Genomic DNA, 19,223 nt, shown 5'->3' on the forward strand with positions numbered 1-19,223 from the left:
GTCCGTACGGGCTAATCCTCGTTTTTATCAGCAACCACATGCCTGATTGAGATGAAACTTTCAGGGTAGGAGTGACACCCATGCAGAATATTTTTACGATAATTCTGACGTCATAGGTCACGTAGTATGACAGCCATCTTGGATTAAATGCAACTAATTAAAATATATATTTCTTGGAAACCGCTGAATTTGAAACTTTTGAAAATTTGAAATTGGAAAAATTTGAAACTTGGCACATTGTCAAGTACTCCCAATGGGGAACAAAAGCATGATAATGATGACATCATAGGTGAAGTGGTATACCAGCCAAAAATGTTTTAATCGAATTCCTCATCCAAAAATCTGAAATTGCATGCACATGATCTATGCCCATTTGTATTGAAATAGTAAATTTATGACATCATAGGTCACATGGTTTGGCAACCATATTGGATTTAACCTAAAACCTTAAAACAACATCTTCTCCCAAAGCATTCAAAACTGTATGTGTGTCATTGACTAGTCATGGCAATTAAAAGATGATCATGAAAACATCCATTGCCACATGGTGTGGCAGCCATATTGGATTGAGGAAAATATTAAATAATTATATCTCTGAAACCGCTTACCCTATCGATGCGAAATTTTACAAATGTCATCTAGCACCATTGTTGCATATAGGTTTAAATGATGACGTCATAGGTCAAGTGGTTTGGCAGCCATCTTGGATAGAAAAATGAACCTTTTCCGATCAACATGAAACTTCACAAACGTGATCCCCTACCCATATTAGGGTGTTTCAATTTTCCGAAGTTGCTATTTTCGTGTCACTTTGCTCGTCCCCTTGGTTCTATTCATCTAAGTGACCCGTATGCCAAATTTTAGACAAATTGAATAATATTTAGAGGTTGCACACTTATAGTCTGCACTGCTTATATTCATTGCATTGCACACACATTGCACCCACACTGCATTGCACACACTGCTTATATTCATTTCATTGTGTTATGTTCAATGTTTTACAATTCTTTCGATGTCTTATTAATTTTTATTTTGCAAAAAATCTTCTTCTTTTTCTTAAATGAACTGGAGTAAAATTTCAAAAGTGTGCAGACTGTGCAACCTCTAAATATTACCTGATCTTTCTCAAAATTGGCAGACAACCTTTGCATATAAATAGGAATGAGGGCATGAGCAAAGTCAACAAAAATGTCATATTTTAATTTTAAACCTATAATATGAAACACCCTAACCCATATATATGCGGAGTGTACATTTTTAAGGTCATATGTCACATAGTGTGACAGACATATTTGCTTGAAAGCCGATATATATAAAAAAAATCCCTTCTGTGAAACCCTAAAAAAAAATCCCTTCACCGATCGATGTGAAACCTGTCCTGTCTGGTGAAAATGTGATACTTGAAAACAGCGAAAGGGATTTAAATCAAACTTGTTTATTTTTAGGACAATGAACGAGGGCATCTACCCATGGTCACGGGCAGGGACTATACGGAGGCATATTGGCGACACAGTCGCTTTGCTCTAGTTATGTAATGCAGTGATGTTGGTGAATTTCCAAGCAGATGGAAGATGATCTAGCACAAATGGCAGGGAGAAAGGGCAGAGAGAGGAAGTGCAAAACCAGTAGAACAGGTTTTTAGGACACGTCAGCTGATGCCTTCCGGACCAGTTGCAGAGTCAAAGGAGTTGAGGGTGGAAAGAAGGTCCATCTTCTCAGGTGGAAAAGAGACAGAGCCCAGGAGCAATTGCGTACGACAGGGAAGGATGGGTAGTGAGAGTGTGGGGTTGGGAACACAAGATATGGAAGCAAACACAGAATTGATGTTCATACTGAGGAGTTAAATGAAGAACTGAATGTAGAAGCACAGAGATATGTTAAGATGCAAAGCAAGCATCATATTTGTGATTGTGTTGTTGTTGTTGTTGTTGCTGCTGCGATCCAAAAAGGTATTCCTTTGTGTAAACCTTCCGGACACCTCGTACGTTTATGAAGGGTGCTCATTTATATCATGTACTGCTAGATAATGGTGCATACTACAGTTTGTAAACGTGCTGGTAACAGATAGTACCTTTCAAGACCTAACCCGTGCATGATAACTTGTTTGCACGATCATTGCAAGTAGTGTGGGATGTCTGAGTCCAATTTAACGGGATTAAGCAATTGGTTCACTTCTGTGCGTCCATCCATCCATTTATCTGAAAACGTCAGTTTATGATCGAGGAACAACTTGATTGCAATTGAATGTTATATATTGAACATGAATCGGAAAACGAACCTGCCGTTTCATTTGTAAAAAGATAATCGTTTTACTCTGTCTGCCTGCCTGGCAGTCAAACAAAATATATATAATTCCAAACAGGAAACTTGCTGTTTTTGAAGGACGTCATTAAGGACACAAACAACGGACATGAATAACTAATGTAACGTGTTAAATAAGGTGGTGTAATAGCGACTGGATCAACGGTGGTAAACTTCCGGAATAAAATTGTTTTTCTACGACCTTTAAAATCTTTATTTTATTTCCATTGAATTATTTACGTGAACACTAGAATACAAATCACCTCATTATCGCTTCCAAAAGGCTCCAGTTTTGCAGTTCTTGGACCTGTTAAATAAGGTGGTGTATAAGATTGCATCAATGGCAGTAAACTTCCGGAATTATTTTTTTTCTTCAATCCTTAAAATCTTTATTTATTTCAACGTAATTCTTTACTTGAACACTGTAGAATACAAATCACCTTCTTATCGCTTTTAAAAGCCTCCAGTTTTGCAGTACTTGGACATGTTAAATAAGGTGGGGTATAAGACTGCATCAACGGCGCTAAACCTCCGGAATTTTTTATATGAGCTTTAAAAATTATTATGTTATTTAAATTGAATTGTATACTTGAACACAGCGTGCGGTCAGGTGTTCTATGAACTCTCCAGCCTACAGTGTAATCAGAGCATAAATGTGGGCCATTGCAATAAAAAAAAAAATCACATTCTTGAAGATCGATCAATTGTGGGTCTTGGAGCACAAAAATTAGCGATGGCCCCGCACAGCGGACTTGACATTGCACAAGTAAAAATGCTAACTTGTGTAATTGCCAGAATAAAGGGACGAATAACTATGAAGTTTTCTTCCACATTAATTTTGCCTTTCCCTGCTATTCCAAAAGCAATATGGAAACAAATGACAAAATATAAATGAACAACAGAGTACTAATTTGAGAATTTACTGTAATTATTGTAAAAACGAATGTAAAAAGGGACCAAAACAGCACGAAGATATGCGCCGTAAAAATGCACGTTTGCTCTTCAGCTCATTATTTTATGTTTTTTCAGTGGTTCAAGTGCTTGTCGAAATGGGAACTTTCCAGTTGCTTTTTGGCAAATTACTCTATTGGAGAGAAAAGGATGCTTGGCAAGGTATGGTTTGCAGTGCAAACGAGGTATTAGGTCATTGTCTCCATGCAACTCGTACTATCACAATGTTTAAAAAGCCAATAGATTATATCTATTAAAAATATAAAATACAAAAAAAACTTGAAGCCAAGAAATGCTTCATCACATGTGTGTTGTTTTTTGTAAACCTGATTTTCTTTCCATCGCTGTCCTTCCACATTGGCCTTCCCTAAGTCATCAGTGTAGTTGCATTTCCACCATTCCAAGATCAATTGAAACAATTTGGCAGTACTTGGGACACAGGCTGAACCACTTCAATACTTGGGACCTTTGTTGAAGCTATTCTGAGCCAGGATGCTGGACATGTAACACATGTTTGGACTGCAGACCCCTGTTGGACCAGGATACCCAGAAGTTCCTCTTTCTCCTGGATCTCCTCTTTTTCCTGGAAGCCCAGGCTTGCCAGGATGCCCACCTTTAGCTTTCCCGGGAAGACCAGGAGGTCCTGCAAGGAGTGGGGATTTGGGAGACAAAGGACGCAAACGAGTAAGTACTGTAGCTTTTACATTTCAGTCCCCCTCTGCCCCCCCCCCCCCCCCTCCCAGTTAGCTCCAGACTTTATTATCAACTCTGTGCATGATGTCCTCATGTATAGTTTACTTCAAATTGTTCGAATTTTTTTCACTGACTAGAGAGGCTTCTAAAACACGACTCACAAGATGTCTCGTGGTATCCAGATTGAGCTCTGCTTATAAGGTAGAAAAGGAGTTTATCTAATGGAAGCTGTTGCCCTCATTTTTAACTAATCTGGAATTGGAATTTCAGATAAGGTATTGTCATCATGCACCGTCCATCCATCCGTCTGTCACCTATTTCGACTTTTCTGGCAAAACCGCTGGGCCAATCCGGCTGAAATTTGGCAGCAAGGTTCCGCTCCTGACTGGTAGCGGGGATTGCAAAGCTCGTTCCGGTCACGTGACCGGAAGCATGTCAAAATGGCCAACTTAGTAAATTCCTTCAAAAATCTCTTTCTCCAGTCCCACCAGTCAGAATGCTACCAAATTTGGGTTTCAACATTAGGCCAGGGTAGGGATGTAAAATTGTGCAGGCCATGCCGATTACTTGACCGGAAGTGTGTTAAAATAGCCAGCTTAGTCAATTTTTTGGAAAACCATGTAAATTCCTTCACAAATCTTCTCCAGACCCACCAGTCAGAATGCTACCACATTTGGGTTACAACATTAGGCCAGGGTAGGGATGTTAAATTGTGCAGGCCATGCCGATCACCTGACCGGAAGTGTGTTAAAATGGACAACTAAGTCAATTTTTTGGAAAACCATGTAAATTCCGTCACAAATCTTCTTCTCCAGACCCACCAGTCAGAATGCTACCAAATTTGGGTTACAACATTAGGCCAGGGTAGTGATGTTAAATTGTGCAGGCCATGCCGATCACCTGACCGGAAGTGTGTTAAAATGGACAACTAAGTCAATTTTTTGGAAAACCATGTAAATTCCGTCACAAATCTTCTTCTCCAGACCCACCAGTCAGAATGTTACCAAATCTGGGTTACAACATTAGGCCAGGGCCCAGATAAGCTACAGGTCCAGTGGTCATATTTTTGGATTACCAATGTTTTAACATATTGTGTTACAAATCATCTGTAATGTTTATTAAAGTTTTTAAAAAACAACAACAGGCCTTTCCTGTTTATGATTTCAACAATCTGTAATTAGGTGTAGTAAACCTACCTGGATGACCAAGTGGTCCTTGAGGACCGAGATTACCCACACCTCTTAGTCCCTTCTCACCCTTTCTTCCAGCTTCACCTGCATGATATATAGATAGAATTGAGGCTATTGGTCAATCTACATGAAGGTTAAAAAAAGATTTGAATATACCTCACCCTTTTCACCCTTTTTGCCCGGCTTCCCCGGAATTCCGGATACTCCTGCCTGTCCTGCCTGCCCTGGATACCCTTGTGGGCCACGACTCCCAGATGAGCCGTGAATTCCAGGTGGGCCGGGAGCTCCAGGCGAGCCCGTACGGTGTTGACAAGAAGAACAAGGTATGGCATTCTGAAGTAGGGAAGGCAGCTGGGCTGGGACACAGGAGAATCAATAGGACACGTGAAGTTGAGGAATTAAAGGAATTATATCCTTGATTTCTCCTCTCATGGTGATAAAGTTATGATGGATTTTTTGTCTAAAACTCTGGCCAACTTCAAAGTTTTGTGACATCATAACTGGCTTACTTTGGAGGAGGTCGAAGCAAACCTTGCGGACGTGTTCATCAGATAACATTGGGCCCTGCCCGAGGAACGCAACAATATCAGTTACAAAGTTAAAATCAGAGATCATTTAGTAAATAGGGAAAGATTTATTGGGAGAGGAAGAGAAAGAGGTGGATTCTGAGAAACTTACTGGGTTTCCTTTTATTCCAGCAGGTCCAGGAAAGCCTCTTTCACCAATTTGTCCTCTTTGCCCAAGGGGCCCCATAGGGCCTCGTTGTCCCATTTCTCCCCTCAGGCCCACTCTTCCGGGAATCCCTGGAGGACCACTATTTCCTCGCTATAGTCCACAAGACAGATTTGTTAGCATTTCTGTTTTGTCAAATATAATCAGGTGATTTTTTTTTTTTGTATACAGGATCGAGGCTCGTGAAAGAGCTAACATTTATCACACACAAAAAAAATCAAACAGACACACAAAACATATAATAAGGGTAGAGGTAGACACGATGGGGAGAGAAGGGGAAGCAGAGGTGATGTAGATATTGTATAACTTACCTCTCCTTTCTGTCCCCTTGGTCCAATGCTTCCCTGCAATTCACACAGGAACAGGAAGAACGATGAAATTTTTGAAGTGAATATCAGAATGATACAAAAGAAAATAAATTACACCCGGAATTTAACAATGTACAAATCATGTATTGAACCGTATGCATGGTAAACCTGTTCTGAAGTAATCATTTGGTTGAAATAAAAATGGCTGATAGAATGGCGTCGAGGTACACACACTGGCCTCCAAGGCCAAACATGTCTAGCTTAAGTTTGAATTCAGAACCAGCTATAAACTGTCATCCCAGTGTTGGACAGGCAGAGTGATTCATCAATGAGTGTGCCGTCACTTGGATGGATGGTAAACTGGGTGCCCCCTCTGCCAGCATTGACGGAGTTATTGCCATCACCATGAACAAATTCCAAATTCCTGCTTTTACCAGCAGAGGGCATTGCACAGCCATGCCCTCAGCCAATAATGCTACCCCACAGCCTTGCGCTGCACACAGACGAAGAAGAAGAAGTTGAAAAACATACCTCGGGTCCTTGTATTCCAGGTGGGCCTAAACTACCCTTTTCACTCTAAACAAGACAGAAAGAAAAGGTCAGTAAGAGAAAGGGTAAAAATAAATGACCATGCAGGCATTACAAGGTGAATCAAAAGCACCAGGCCATTCGCTGAACAAATCGATACCTTTCAGCCACTCGTCTGGTTTTTAGGTAACATTCGTCAAAGGAAAGAGAGTGTGGCCTATTATGCAAATTAAAGCCCCATGCAGAATCACAGAAAACCCTGATACATTTCATGCATTACCTTGGACCCTTTTCTGCCAGGTGTCCCACGTTCTCCCTCAGAAAGGAGAAAGAAGCGCAATCCATAATCACAAACACTCCAAGACCGATGTGGAAAATGTAAAAGTAAAACCAACTCAATTCGTTTTTTCCAAAATACCTTAGCCTTTGTCTTTGGAAAAGTTCAAACTTATTTCTCCGTTATCTGCTCGGCAGTTCTCACAGTATTGGTAACAATGATCAACGATTATATAATTGAAGAAGAAAGATATTGAGAAGTACTTTGGAATTATTTAATTAAAGAGGGTGATAATTATGAGCATAACCTGTTTTGTACTTGGGGTCGGTTCTTGCATTTTTGGATCTAGATGTTTAGCTCAGGCAAACTTTTCAATTTTGCTGGTGGAAAAGGTTCTAATGCAAACAATGCAAATAACCGAAAGGCAACAGAAGGGATAATACGGGAGCACAAAACTTTCCAAAATGACATTTGGTCTTGTCTCGCACTATGATAATGGCCTACATGGAGAGGTTGTGTGTATTTGATCACATCCTGGTACTGAGTGAGAACTGTATAGTGAATTGAAGTTGCATTTAAGACTAGTAAATAAGTAAATAAATAATTATCTAAAAATTTTACGATGTCACAATCTTAGGCAGCTTAACTACAATCATAATCTATACTCCCTTACCTTCTCCCCAGGTATGCCAGGAAATCCTGGCACTGCTTGCTGGCCTGGTACTCCAGGAATACCCCGATAGCCCTGCCATGACACAGTTACACGAAACATATGTAGAATCACAAGGTGCTGTGCATAGAAACAGACCTTGCATATCTCAAACCAGGTGCAGTCTTGTGAAACGCATCTCAGAAAAACAGAGGTAATAGGTAATAGAGATCATGGGTCAGGATGGGGGACGACATGCGGTGGCGATGCACTGCCTGCTTGAAGCCCTGGAGGAAAGAATCAAAAACAATGGTCTCTGGAAAGAGGTTTCCCTAGATGTGAGAAAGTGAAGAACAAAGCAGTTGAGGTGTGCAGTCAGCCTGGATTATGGAAGTTTAACGAGGAGTGTGCCACTGGGAAAATGTGTGCATCCTGGAGTTTCTGGGGAGGATCAGAGTTCTGAGAGAATAGACGGAGCATTATCAGGGAAGAAGCGGTAAACAGTAGAGAGACCACTAACCTGTCTGCAATGTGAAAGCAGCAGACTATGTGCTTAGGCCTCATCATGAGAGATTCCAATAATATGGAGAGCTCTACATTCCACAAAATCTAAGAGAGACAGCTTATGTGATGTTGTGCCCCAAGCGCAAAGGGACTGGAGAGGGGTACTCCAATGAGCTTCTTTTTTTGTATACAAGATCGAGGCTCTTGTAAGAGCTAACATCAATCACAAAAAAACAAACAGACACACAAAAAACATATAATAAAGGGAGCGGGAGACAAGATGGGGAGAGAGAGGGAAGCAGACAAGATGGGGAGACAAGTACAACAGTAGAGAACAGGGACATCGGGAGATCTGTGGGAAGGAGAGGGCTTGGGAGAGGAGGCATGGGAAGGGGAGGGGTTAGGGGGGCGGGAGAGGTATATAAACACATGGACACTGCCAGGAGTTGTTCAGGCTGGAGTTCCACAAGGCAGTGTTCTGGGCCCTGTGCTTTTTCTGGTCTTCAGCAATGATCTCTCTGACTCTCTTGAAAATCCTCTCTATCTCTTTGCTGATGACTCCACTCTCCGCCGCTCCATTCCTCATCCCTTAGATCGGCAGTCTGCAGCCTCCTCACTCTCTGCAGACTTGGACAAAATGACTGTACTAAACTGGACAAATGACTGGACAAAACGACTGGACAACCCTCCCATCCACTTTCTGAATAATCCTCTCCAAGAAGTTCTGTCACTCAAACTTTTGGGTCTCACTATCTGCCATGATCTTTCCTGGGAATACCACATTTCAAATCTGGCCTCCAAAGCCAGTCGCCGACTGGGCATCCTCCGTCGTGCGAAGTCCTTCCTTGGCACACCTGAGCTCCTCACCACCTACAAGGCTTTCATCCGCAGCTCCATGGAATACTGTTCTCCCCTCTGGGCCGGAGCTCCTGCTTCTCACCTAGCTCGGCTTCACGCTGTTGAAACCAAAGCTTTCAAAATCATTTGAATCTCCTGCGATGAAGCTAACTCCGAGGGCCTTTCACTTACTCACCACAGGCAGGTTGGTGGTCTTTCTGTCTTCTACCGACTCCTCTCCGGCCTTGCTCCCCTCAGCTCTCTCTGGGCTCTGTCCCCCAAATATTCCTACAGGTCGCACAAGATCTGCCTGCAATCCTCTTGTGGTTAAACTGCCAAAATCAAGACTCTGCTCACCTTCACTCTTTCATTCCTCTTTTCTCCCGCCTCTAGAACAAACTCCGTCACTCTCTTCAATCTCACTCCTCCCTCCAGGTCTTTAAAACAGCTGTTCACCACCATCTCTTATCTTCCCCATCCAAAACCTTGATCTTTTCTACCCCTGCTAATTTCACCCCAGATCCACTTTTTTGAAATACCAACTTCTTTCCTGGAAGTCCTTGCAATGTCCTTGTGTTTTATACTTCTCCACAGGAGCTTCCTGACCTCTTCCGACCATTGTTGAGAGAAGCAGCAGCATCTCCAGAATTGAGTGACTGGGACAGAATGCAAACTGATGATCAGAGATCAGGCTGTTTGGAAACAGGAAAGACATCAGTAGCAACCAGAAGCAATGCTGAATCCCATTACTTTGTTTGTAATTGGAGATAAGCTTACTTGTCTGGGCTCTCTTTGTCTACCATTCTTGTAGACAGGAGTGATGTTTGGTGACTGCCAGTCCAATGGGAGGCAGCAAATGAATAAGACAGACTGAATAAGGGGACCAAGGGGAAAGCAAGAACGGCAGAGCAGGATATGAGAATATGCGCACTGATGCCATCTGAGTGCATTGCTGAAGAAGGTTCAAGGCCGGACAGAACTTTCTCTGCCTTCTTCGGTGAGAAAGATACAGTGTAGTAGACGGTGGGTATGAGGGGGTAAGATGGGGACAGAGCAGGATGCGTAGGTTACCCGATATTTGGAAGAAAACACTGAGGTTACACATTCTGCCTTATCGCCGCCACAGTCTGCAGTGCTGTGATAAGTTGAGCGAAGGGATGAAGGGGGAGCTTCCACCAGGGACAAGCTTCACAAGATGCCACCATGACTTGGAGGAAGGAGAATTGTTGGAGAGTTAAGTGTTGAGATTTGCAAGATGGTGTTTTCTAGCATGCCTCTTGATGGACACATACACTTATTGCGAGCCAGAATGGGCTAAAGTTGCCCTCAGTCGGGTCAGCTTTCCTTGTTAAGAAAGCAAGCTGCTTAACTGCAACAGTCTCCCCACATAATTCAGCGTATCAGGGCCGAGATGATGGATAGGATAGCTGCAGGAGGATGGGGATAAACAGGTGCTTGAGAGAAAGCTTTTGTGAACGTATTCCGAGACGGGATCAATATCAGGTGCTGCGGAGACGTTATCCCAATACTTTAGTGTGAGGGCAAACTGCAATCCTTGCCAGTTGGTCTGGTCAAACAGCCATATTCTGCACACTTGAGGTTGCTCCCATACAGCAGCCAGTGAGTTATTGTCTTCGACATGAAAGTGGTCAGAAGAGCAAAGAGGGGCAGAGTTGGGGGTGGCGGTGGAGGAAGTGGAATGGGGAGAGGGGGCAGGGGGGGGGGGAGGGGGAGGGAGGAGACAAGATAGAATGGAGGGAAAGTTAGTCATTACTAGGTTCAAGAGAGAGGATGTATCACTTTCAGAAATCCAGATTGTGAAACATATAGATTGGGTCAGACCGACAGAGTCGAAGAATGCCTATGCTGCAATGCAATGACTGGTTGTTGTGGGCCGACATCCAGACAGCTGGCATGGTGACAGTAGAAATTGCCACAGATGAGGAACGGAGAGTTGGGATGCCTGGTAACAATTTGATCCGATATTGGAGGAAATAGTGGTATAATCGCCATTTGTCATCAATGATTGGATGGTATGCCACACAGCAATATTAGGTGGTTGTGGAGAGGTATATGCAGATAGATGTAATTCTGAGCGCTTTGGAGGAGACAATTATCAATGAGCAATAGAGTTCTTCACAGACGAGGCAACAGCACCTCCAGAGCTGAGGAGAGGCCTGTCAAAACGGAAGAGTGAATAGCCAGGAAGATACAAATAAATCAGAAACGTCCCGTGACAGAAACGTTTCGGTTAAACATAAAATGTCCGGAGCTGCAGTAGTAAGCTGAACGCATCAGTACGATTCAAATAGAGACCTCCAGTATTTATGGGAGCACACTGGTGAGAGGGGAGTAGGAGATGAGGAGTGTGTGGGATTGGGTGCGCTGTGGGGGCTGCCAGACATGTATTGGGGACAGCAGGATGCATGGTGAAGGTGGAGTGATGTGTGGTGGGAGGTGCAGTGGGGGAGGTGGGCCATGCTGTGGGGCTGGCAGGGTACACGGTGGTGGGAAAGAAAGGGGTGGAAAGTACAGTGGAGGCAGCATATGCATGTGGGGTACAAACAAGGACGAATAAACGGTTTTTAGCTGTCGTTCTCTGCAGTGCAGATCTATCTAGCTCTAAGGTTTCGGTGACGATGCATCACATAGTGCAGATATGCGAGCTAGCCAGAATTAGAACAGAAATTATGTGAAGAACAAGTCGAGGTCGAAATTTTGCATGAATGAAGAGCAAGAGTACATTGCAAGCAAATGACCTACTTGTTTCCCAGGAAAGCCTCGTTTTCCCGGGAGACCTGGATGTCCTGGCTCTCCCTGTAAGACACATGGTGACGCATGTGAGGTTCCAGGCAAAATCAAGGCCGATTGTTAAAGTTTCAAGAAATGGTTACAACGCTGTAGTTAGTTTTGCAGACAATCCCTCATTAAAGCTTTTGAAACAACCAGTTCCACAGAGTATGTTCCTCTCACTGATAAGACTTCACCTCCATTTCTATGCCTCTGCCGACGAAGTCACCGAAGGCATTATGTTTTTGGGTTGTCTGTCCGTCCACTTAATAAATGCAACTGTTGTCCAGGAATTACCATGATCTTCAATCATCTAGCAATACAACAACAACCATTCCTTTCACGCCGTGAAGTGCATAAGGTAGCTGAGGCAGTTTCATTGGCTAAGCAGTACAATCTTGGATGGGTCGCCACTCGGACGCAGGATATCTAGCAATATACCACCTTGAGAGGCCATTTTTCCCTGCAGAGCGGGGGTTGGCCTTTTTCGGGCACCGTGGTCCCCTTTTTGAAGCAATGTTTTATGGCCGGATGTCCTTTGTGCCGCCAACCCTGTTAGTCGCCTCTTGCGACACACAGGGAATTACCAGTGAACTGGTACTCGATTTGCCGACCTCGGAAGGATGACGGGCTGAGTCAACCCCCCTGGTGTTAATTCAGTGATCGACCGGGATTCGAACCCAGGATCCTAGGATCCCAAGCCGGCACCCTAAGCAGAAACAAGCTCACTGTAAGTCTGTTACAATATTCAGATTATAATCAACGTCAATAAAATAAATACGGATTTCTTACAATGAGGAAAGTCAAATGCTAGCCCATAAAACATTCCTATTTCAGGAAAGCTGAAGGAAACCTGTGTCTGGAACAGCCAGGTTGTGAAAGCCAATTCAAGAGGTGATGACAATGTCACAAAAGATGTATTTGTATTTAAATTTGTATTTGCAAATTCTTACCAACTCATTTGTATTTGACTGTATTTACATGAGATTTAAACCTCGGAAACTAGAAATTAAATTCCATAGTAAGAATACAAATAAGATAACACGTCATTATTTCAGGAAATAAAAACAGTATAAACTAGATGGTATTCATAGAATACTTACCCTGCACAGTCAACTTGGTGTGAGCCAACTCTTCTATTTTTGAACGTTTCTTTTTTTTTTGTTACAATATGGCTGCCAGACCACGTGAGCGATGACATCATAAATTTATATTCTCTAAATAATTGTTGCATAGATCATGCTCAATAAATTTCAAACTGATCAGACTAAGCATTGTCCCTGTCGAATTATGACGTCATCGTTAACAACACCTATTCCCCATACGGAGGTCTTTACAATGAGCCACGTTTCAATTTTTAAAATGCTGACACGGCACACACTTTGCTTTACCGAAATGCAGACACAAATGTTATATTTTCGTCAAAAATTGGTGGAACTTTGCCAAATCTATTTTGGTCGTGTGTTAATATACCTCAGCAATTGACAAATCTGAAATCAGAATTTTATTTGAGGTCAAAATGACCCCGTGAGGTCGCTCCGTACTTTGTCTGCTCGTCCTGTGCAGTGTGATAATTAATTCCATGCCCACTCCAGAAGACTCTTCTTCTTCACGCAATAACAACTTCTACCTTCCAGACCGTGTATCCAATCATCTTGAAATTTTGCACACATGTTACACTTCATTACCTCGACTATAATATAAAGTTTCACATCGATCAATGAAGCGGTTCAATAGTTATAATTTTTAAAAATATTTTCGTTTAATTATTTATATCTGCCAAACCACGTGACCCATCACAAATTGCAAAAGGTCATTTTAGTATACTGATATGCTGAATACATCTGTGAAGTTTCCCCTCGATAGGATCAAAAATGAGGGAGAAGCTAGGTTTTAAAAGTTTATGCTTAAAAACGTCATAACTCCAAAACCATGTGACGCATGATGTCATGCTCACTGACTTTTCTGTTCGCCATGGGTATGCGACCTTGCCTGCACAGTTTGGCCTCGATCTGTTCAGTCATTTAGGAGAAAATTGGATTTTAGTGGTTTTTCAGGCTTTGCACTCGAAACAATATGGCGTCCGAACCACGTGACCTACAACGTCATTATCCAAACCACGTGACCATATTTTATTTCTGCATCAATTTATACCGAGAAGATGCTCAAGAAATTTCATCCTGATCGGATAAATTTTTTACTTGTCGAATCATGACGTCATAATGGTGGCACCTATGACTTCATCATTCACATATGTTATTCCGCATGGAGAGTTCTTTGCAATGAGACCTGTCTCAATTATTTCTGTGCAGCGTTTTTTGAGATATAGAGGTGCAAAGATTTTTTGGTTTTTCCAAAATGGCGCCCATACCACGTGACCTGTGACGTCATGATATTCACTGAAATATTCTACCGGAGGAGGCCCTCCTATGGTGAAAATTTCATGTCAATCGGACCAATGGTTGCCGAGAAAATGAATTTTAAAAATGCAGACATGTACGCATGCACGTATGCACCCGAATGCTTAACCCTGACTTTCGCTTCGCGAGCACAGGGTAATGATATTACAATATAAAGCCACAATCGTGTGTTGCTAAGAAGATGTGCACGAGGCATGAGCGAAGTCCATGGTGAGCAATCACAAATCCCCACGTTTACACCTAAAGCAAAGTTGAAAGATGGTAAAAAGTTCCACCAGAAATGTCGTCCAGTCAATCTAACAAATGTTATGGCTCAACCCACCAAAGAAGCCTGGTATTGGCTTAGTGGTTAGGGTGCCAGCTTGGGATCCTAGGATCCTGGGTTCGAATCCTGGTCAATCGCTGAATTAACGTCAGGGGGGTTGACTCAGCCTGTCATCCTTCTGAGGTCGGCAATTGAGTACCAGTTCACTGGTAATTCCCTGTGTGTCGCAAGAGGGGACTAACAGGGTTAGCGGCAAGAAGGGCATCCGGCCGTAAAACATTGCGTCAAAAAGGGGACCACGGTGCCCCAAAAAAGGCCAAACCCCGCTCTGTGGGGAAAAATGGCCTCTGAAGGTGGTTCTTCCACCACTAATTGCAACAGAATTTTTTTCACCGCTTTGCATTTCAGAAATGTCCCCTTAGCACCGTACTAAAGGTTTACCAAAATATATTTGGTGGAAAGGCGTCAAATTTGCATAATATGCACAAATTAGCTGCCGGCATTGAAAAAAATAGAGAATTTCCACTGTAACTTTGTGTCTAAGCATCCAATCAAAGCAAATTAAGTATTGAGACCCATGTTTTCATGGTCATTAGTGCACATCGGATTTTTATGTGAAAAAGTAAAAAATATTTTTTCACATAAAACGGCTTTTTTGCGCGCAAAAAAATTATTTTGCTATTTTCGGAGAAAAAAAGAATTTCGCCCTTTTTCGGGAAAAATAAAATAAAATGCCCTTTTTGGTCGAAAATGTCTGGCAACGCTAAAAAAAATTAGGGAATTTTTCGAAATTTTAAACTGCGATCGAAATTTTTAACTGCGATCGATCTCAAAAACAAAACGTTGCGTCCACTTGCGTCCCCAGCGTGTACAGCAGTGAGGCGGTGTACTACAGTGAGAGAGTGTACACAAAGTGTGAACAAGTCTCCTATCAAGATGAGTGCTGCTCTTCGTGACAAGTGGCTGAAGGAATTCAACGCTGGCGGCGATGGGGCCACCTTCAAGTACGTGTCGAGTGACACGGCTTTCTGTCGAGCTTGTGAAAAGACTTTCCGGGCGAAGCAGAAGTCTGAGCTGGCCCAACATGTCCGAGGAGACCGCCACAAGAGCAACTTGGCCTTGAAGAAGAAGAGGACGGTCACGCAAGCCACCATGGAGGACTTTGGTGGCGGAAAGAGGCACAAGTGCGACGTCGTGGCTCAGGAGCTGTGCCAGGCAATGCTGGCCGCTGGCATCCCATGGTCGAAATTGGAAAACCCTGCCCTCCGGTCGTTCCTGGAAAAGCACATCACTCTCCAGATCCCCGATGAAAGCTGGATTCGAAAGCACTACCTCGACAAGTGCTACGACGAGGCCTTGGTGGGGATCCGTGCCGACCTCGGACAGCAGCCCATCTGGCTGTCCGTCGACGAGACGACTGATTCGGCAGGTCGATATGTGGCCAACATCATCGCGGGAGGCTTGTCCAAGGAGGGGTACTTTCGTCCAGTGCATGTTTCTGGAGAAGACCAACTCTGGAGAGATCGTGCACGCAGTCAATGACATGCTGCGCTATCTTTGGCCTGATTTCAAGCCGGAGTGCCTCAAGGTCCTCGTCAGCGACGCCGCTGCCTATATGATCAAGGCCGGCCATGCCCTGAAGGAAATCTTCCCGGACTAGCTGCATGTGACTTGCGTTGCCCACGCGCTCCACCGTGTCTGCGAGACAGTCCGAGAAATGTTCAAGGACGTCAACGACCTGATTGCCACGACGAAGAAGGTGTTCGTCAAAGCCCCGTCACGTGTTGTCCTTTGGAAGGAGCAGCAGCCCAATCTTTCTCTCCCCCCCGGAGCCCATTCTGACTCGGTGGGGGATGTGGATCGACGCCGCAGTGTTTTACGCCGAGCACTTCGAGGCCGTCAAGGACATTGTGTACCAGCTGAACGATGACGACGCGATGGCAATCCGGAGTGCCAAGGACCTGTTCGGAAAGGCGGACATCAAGCTCAGTTTGGTCTTCTTAAATGCCCACGTGTCGTTCATCCCGAAGATCCTTAAGCAGCTGGAGGAGGCCGGCATGGAGCTGGCCAAGGCCTTCCAGCTCCTTGATCAGGCCAAGGAGGAGCTCGAAAAGATCCGAGGCTGCCGTAAGGAGATCCTGCTCACCAAGTTCAAGGCGGTGCTGCAGCGTAATCCCGACATTGGTGTGCTGAGGACAGTGGCTTTGATCCTGGATGGAGATCAGCACGGATCTGAGGTTGGTGTGCCGGCTGGAGTCAAGCTTGCCGACATCCCCCTCTTGAGGTACTGCCCCATCGTCAGCGTCGACGTGGAAAGGTCCTTCTCCGTCTACAGAAACGTCCTCACCGACCGCCGACACCGCCTCACCAAGGAGAACATTACCAAGATAATGATTTCAAACACCTCCTTTAACCGTTCCTAAAAGGGTCTTGTCAATTTCTTCTAGTCCTCTACTTATCAAACAATGCGGTTGCAATAAAGGTACCTGAACGTCATTTTTTACCTGTTTACTAGCCCAGAGTGCTTAATGTTGTGCAGGAAAAAGCTTACCATTTTTTGTTCTTTTTTTGACTGATTTCTGAAAAACTTGGTAATAATAAAAAATGAATAAAACGGGGGAAAAAAAAATTTCGGGATTTTTTCACATAAAAAAAAAATATTCCGCTTTTCAAAACATAAAAGGCCTATTTTCTTAACATAAAAATCCGTAGTCTAGCCATTAGATATGACTAGGGCATGCCCGTACTATATATATATCTAAAATTATATCCCCCCCCCTCTATTTACATGAAATGGTTTGGTCCAAAGCGAACGGCTTGCGAGTACGGTGACAATCCCCCCCCCCTCTATTTACATGAAATGGTTTGGTCCAAAGCGAACGGCTTGCGAGTACGGTGACAATCCCCCCCCCCTCTATTTACATGAAATGGTTTGGTCCAAAGCGAACGGCTTGCGAGTACGGTGACAATCCCCCCCCCCCCCCCTCTATTTACATGAAATGGTTTGGTCCAAAGCGAACGGCTTGCGGAGTTTGGTAAAGAAATCGCCATAGCTCGGTAACTACTTGTCCGATTAATATGAAACCTTGAAAAGGCACATCCTCAGGTCCCCAGCAATATACCTGGCAAGTTTCAAGTATATCGGACCCGTGGTTGTCGAGAAACAGCGGTCACAGACAAACACACAGACATACACACATACACACACACACACACACACACAGAGATTACTGGAATTATAGATAGATTAGCACATTTCTGGATTAATTATATGCACACAATTATGCAAAAATTCAAATTAGTTCTCCTCATTATATGAAACTGCTATTTAAGGATGTGCATGTTTTGAATTCTGTTGCAGAGTACCGTATCTAAGGGGTTTGTGGTGTGACGGATGAACATTGACAAGAGCATGTTAGAGTTTAGCGGTGGCCAGGAGGCTCAAATTTTCAGGGTTAGTGTATACATAAGGCAATCTCAAGAGTTGTATGAGGACACCTCTTGGTGGATGCTGCGCTCAATACGATGCTGGTAGTGAATGCATACAACCTCCCCCTGCCAACATATTCCGATATGGACCAACTGGAGGGAACAGCAGAGAATACTTCTGAAGAGTCACACATGATACATGAACAGATGAAACAGGATGTGGAAGATGACGTTATCCAGGAGGAGGTGAATGCTCAAGAACAAAACAAAGACTTGTTTGAAGCTGCTGGACTATTTGATCGTTTAATGGTAGATCCAAGTGTTGCTGATGAGGTGTCCTCCTTAGAAGCTCTCAGACGCATCTCTGAGAAGCTGAAGGAAGAAAAGAACTCCATGAATGATCTACGAACAGGACGCCTCTGGCTGCAATATATGGATATGGGAGAGATCTTACGGAAATTCATAAAAGCTGAGCGTATGGGTAATTGGATGCTGCACCTTCAGGCCGTACATGATATGCTTCCGTACTTTGCATGATCAGGGCACAATCTGTATGCCAAGTCTGCATACTTGTACCTTCAAATGATGAAACAACTTGACAAGAATCACCCAGAGATGTTTAGGACTTTTATGAATGGACTTCATGTCATCAGAAGTGGACGTTATTGGGCTGGCCTATCAACCGACGTCATGATAGAACAAGCGCTCATGAGGAGCATGAAGACCAGTGGTGGCTTAACTAGAGGCAGAGGAATGACCGAGATACAGAGATTGATATGGTTACTGGCAATGCCAGCCTGTGCTGAAGTGAATTGTGCCATGCAGGAGCTCACAGGTGTGACCTACAGTCACGTTAAAAAGTAAGTACACCCCATGTAAAGTTTTGACTTTTTCAACATATTTCAACATACAGCTATTTGATCTTCATTTCAACAATATTGATAGATAAAGGTGATATAATATAACAAATATCATGAAACATTTACATTTTGTAGTCCATTGTAAATTTTTGCCCACTCCTCCATGCAGAATTCTTTCAGCTGTGCGATGGTTGAGGGGTTTCTTGCATGCACAGCTCGTTTCAAATCCCCCCACAACATCTCGATGGGATTTAGATCCGGGCTTTGACTTGGCCATTCCAGAACCCTCCATTTTTTTTTTTTTTTTTTTTTTTTATTTTTTTTTGTATACAATATCGAGGCTCGTGAAAGAGCGAACATTAATCACACAGAAAGACAAACCGACACATAAAACATATAACATAGGGAGCGGTAGACAAGATGGGGAGAGAGGGGGAAGGACACAAACACAACATTTGAGAGCAGGGACCGAGAGACATGGAGACATCG

The 19,223-nt window shown here is 43.5% G+C and overlaps 1 protein-coding gene across 6 annotated transcripts in view; it reads right to left on the reverse strand.

Annotated features, from left to right (window-relative positions):
• Positions 1-292: 292 nt before the first annotated feature.
• Positions 293-19,223, reverse strand: part of LOC137412119 (uncharacterized) — a 142,421-nt gene continuing 123,490 nt past the window's right edge. For 3 of the 6 annotated variants that reach the window (XM_078783103.1, XM_078783101.1, XM_078783104.1), the window contains 10 exons: positions 11,734-11,787; positions 7,654-7,725; positions 6,984-7,019; positions 6,707-6,751; positions 6,179-6,211; positions 5,814-5,960; positions 5,645-5,699; positions 5,297-5,491; positions 5,142-5,219; positions 293-3,895 (listed from right to left, as the gene is read on the reverse strand). In XM_078783103.1, the coding sequence (XP_078639229.1) occupies positions 3,705-3,895; positions 5,142-5,219; positions 5,297-5,491; positions 5,645-5,699; positions 5,814-5,960; positions 6,179-6,211; positions 6,707-6,751; positions 6,984-7,019; positions 7,654-7,725; positions 11,734-11,787 (906 nt within the window). In that variant the 3' untranslated portion in view covers positions 293-3,704. The remainder of the gene's footprint in view (positions 3,896-5,141; positions 5,220-5,296; positions 5,492-5,644; positions 5,700-5,813; positions 5,961-6,178; positions 6,212-6,706; positions 6,752-6,983; positions 7,020-7,653; positions 7,726-11,733; positions 11,788-19,223) is intronic. The other 3 variants (XR_013624277.1, XR_013624276.1, XM_078783102.1) reach the window with 3 other exon arrangements.

This window comes from Myxine glutinosa, chromosome 8 (genome assembly GCF_964187855.1).
Source record: "Myxine glutinosa chromosome 8, kmMyxGlut1.1, whole genome shotgun sequence".
NCBI classification, from domain to species: Eukaryota; Metazoa; Chordata; class Myxini; order Myxiniformes; family Myxinidae; genus Myxine; species Myxine glutinosa.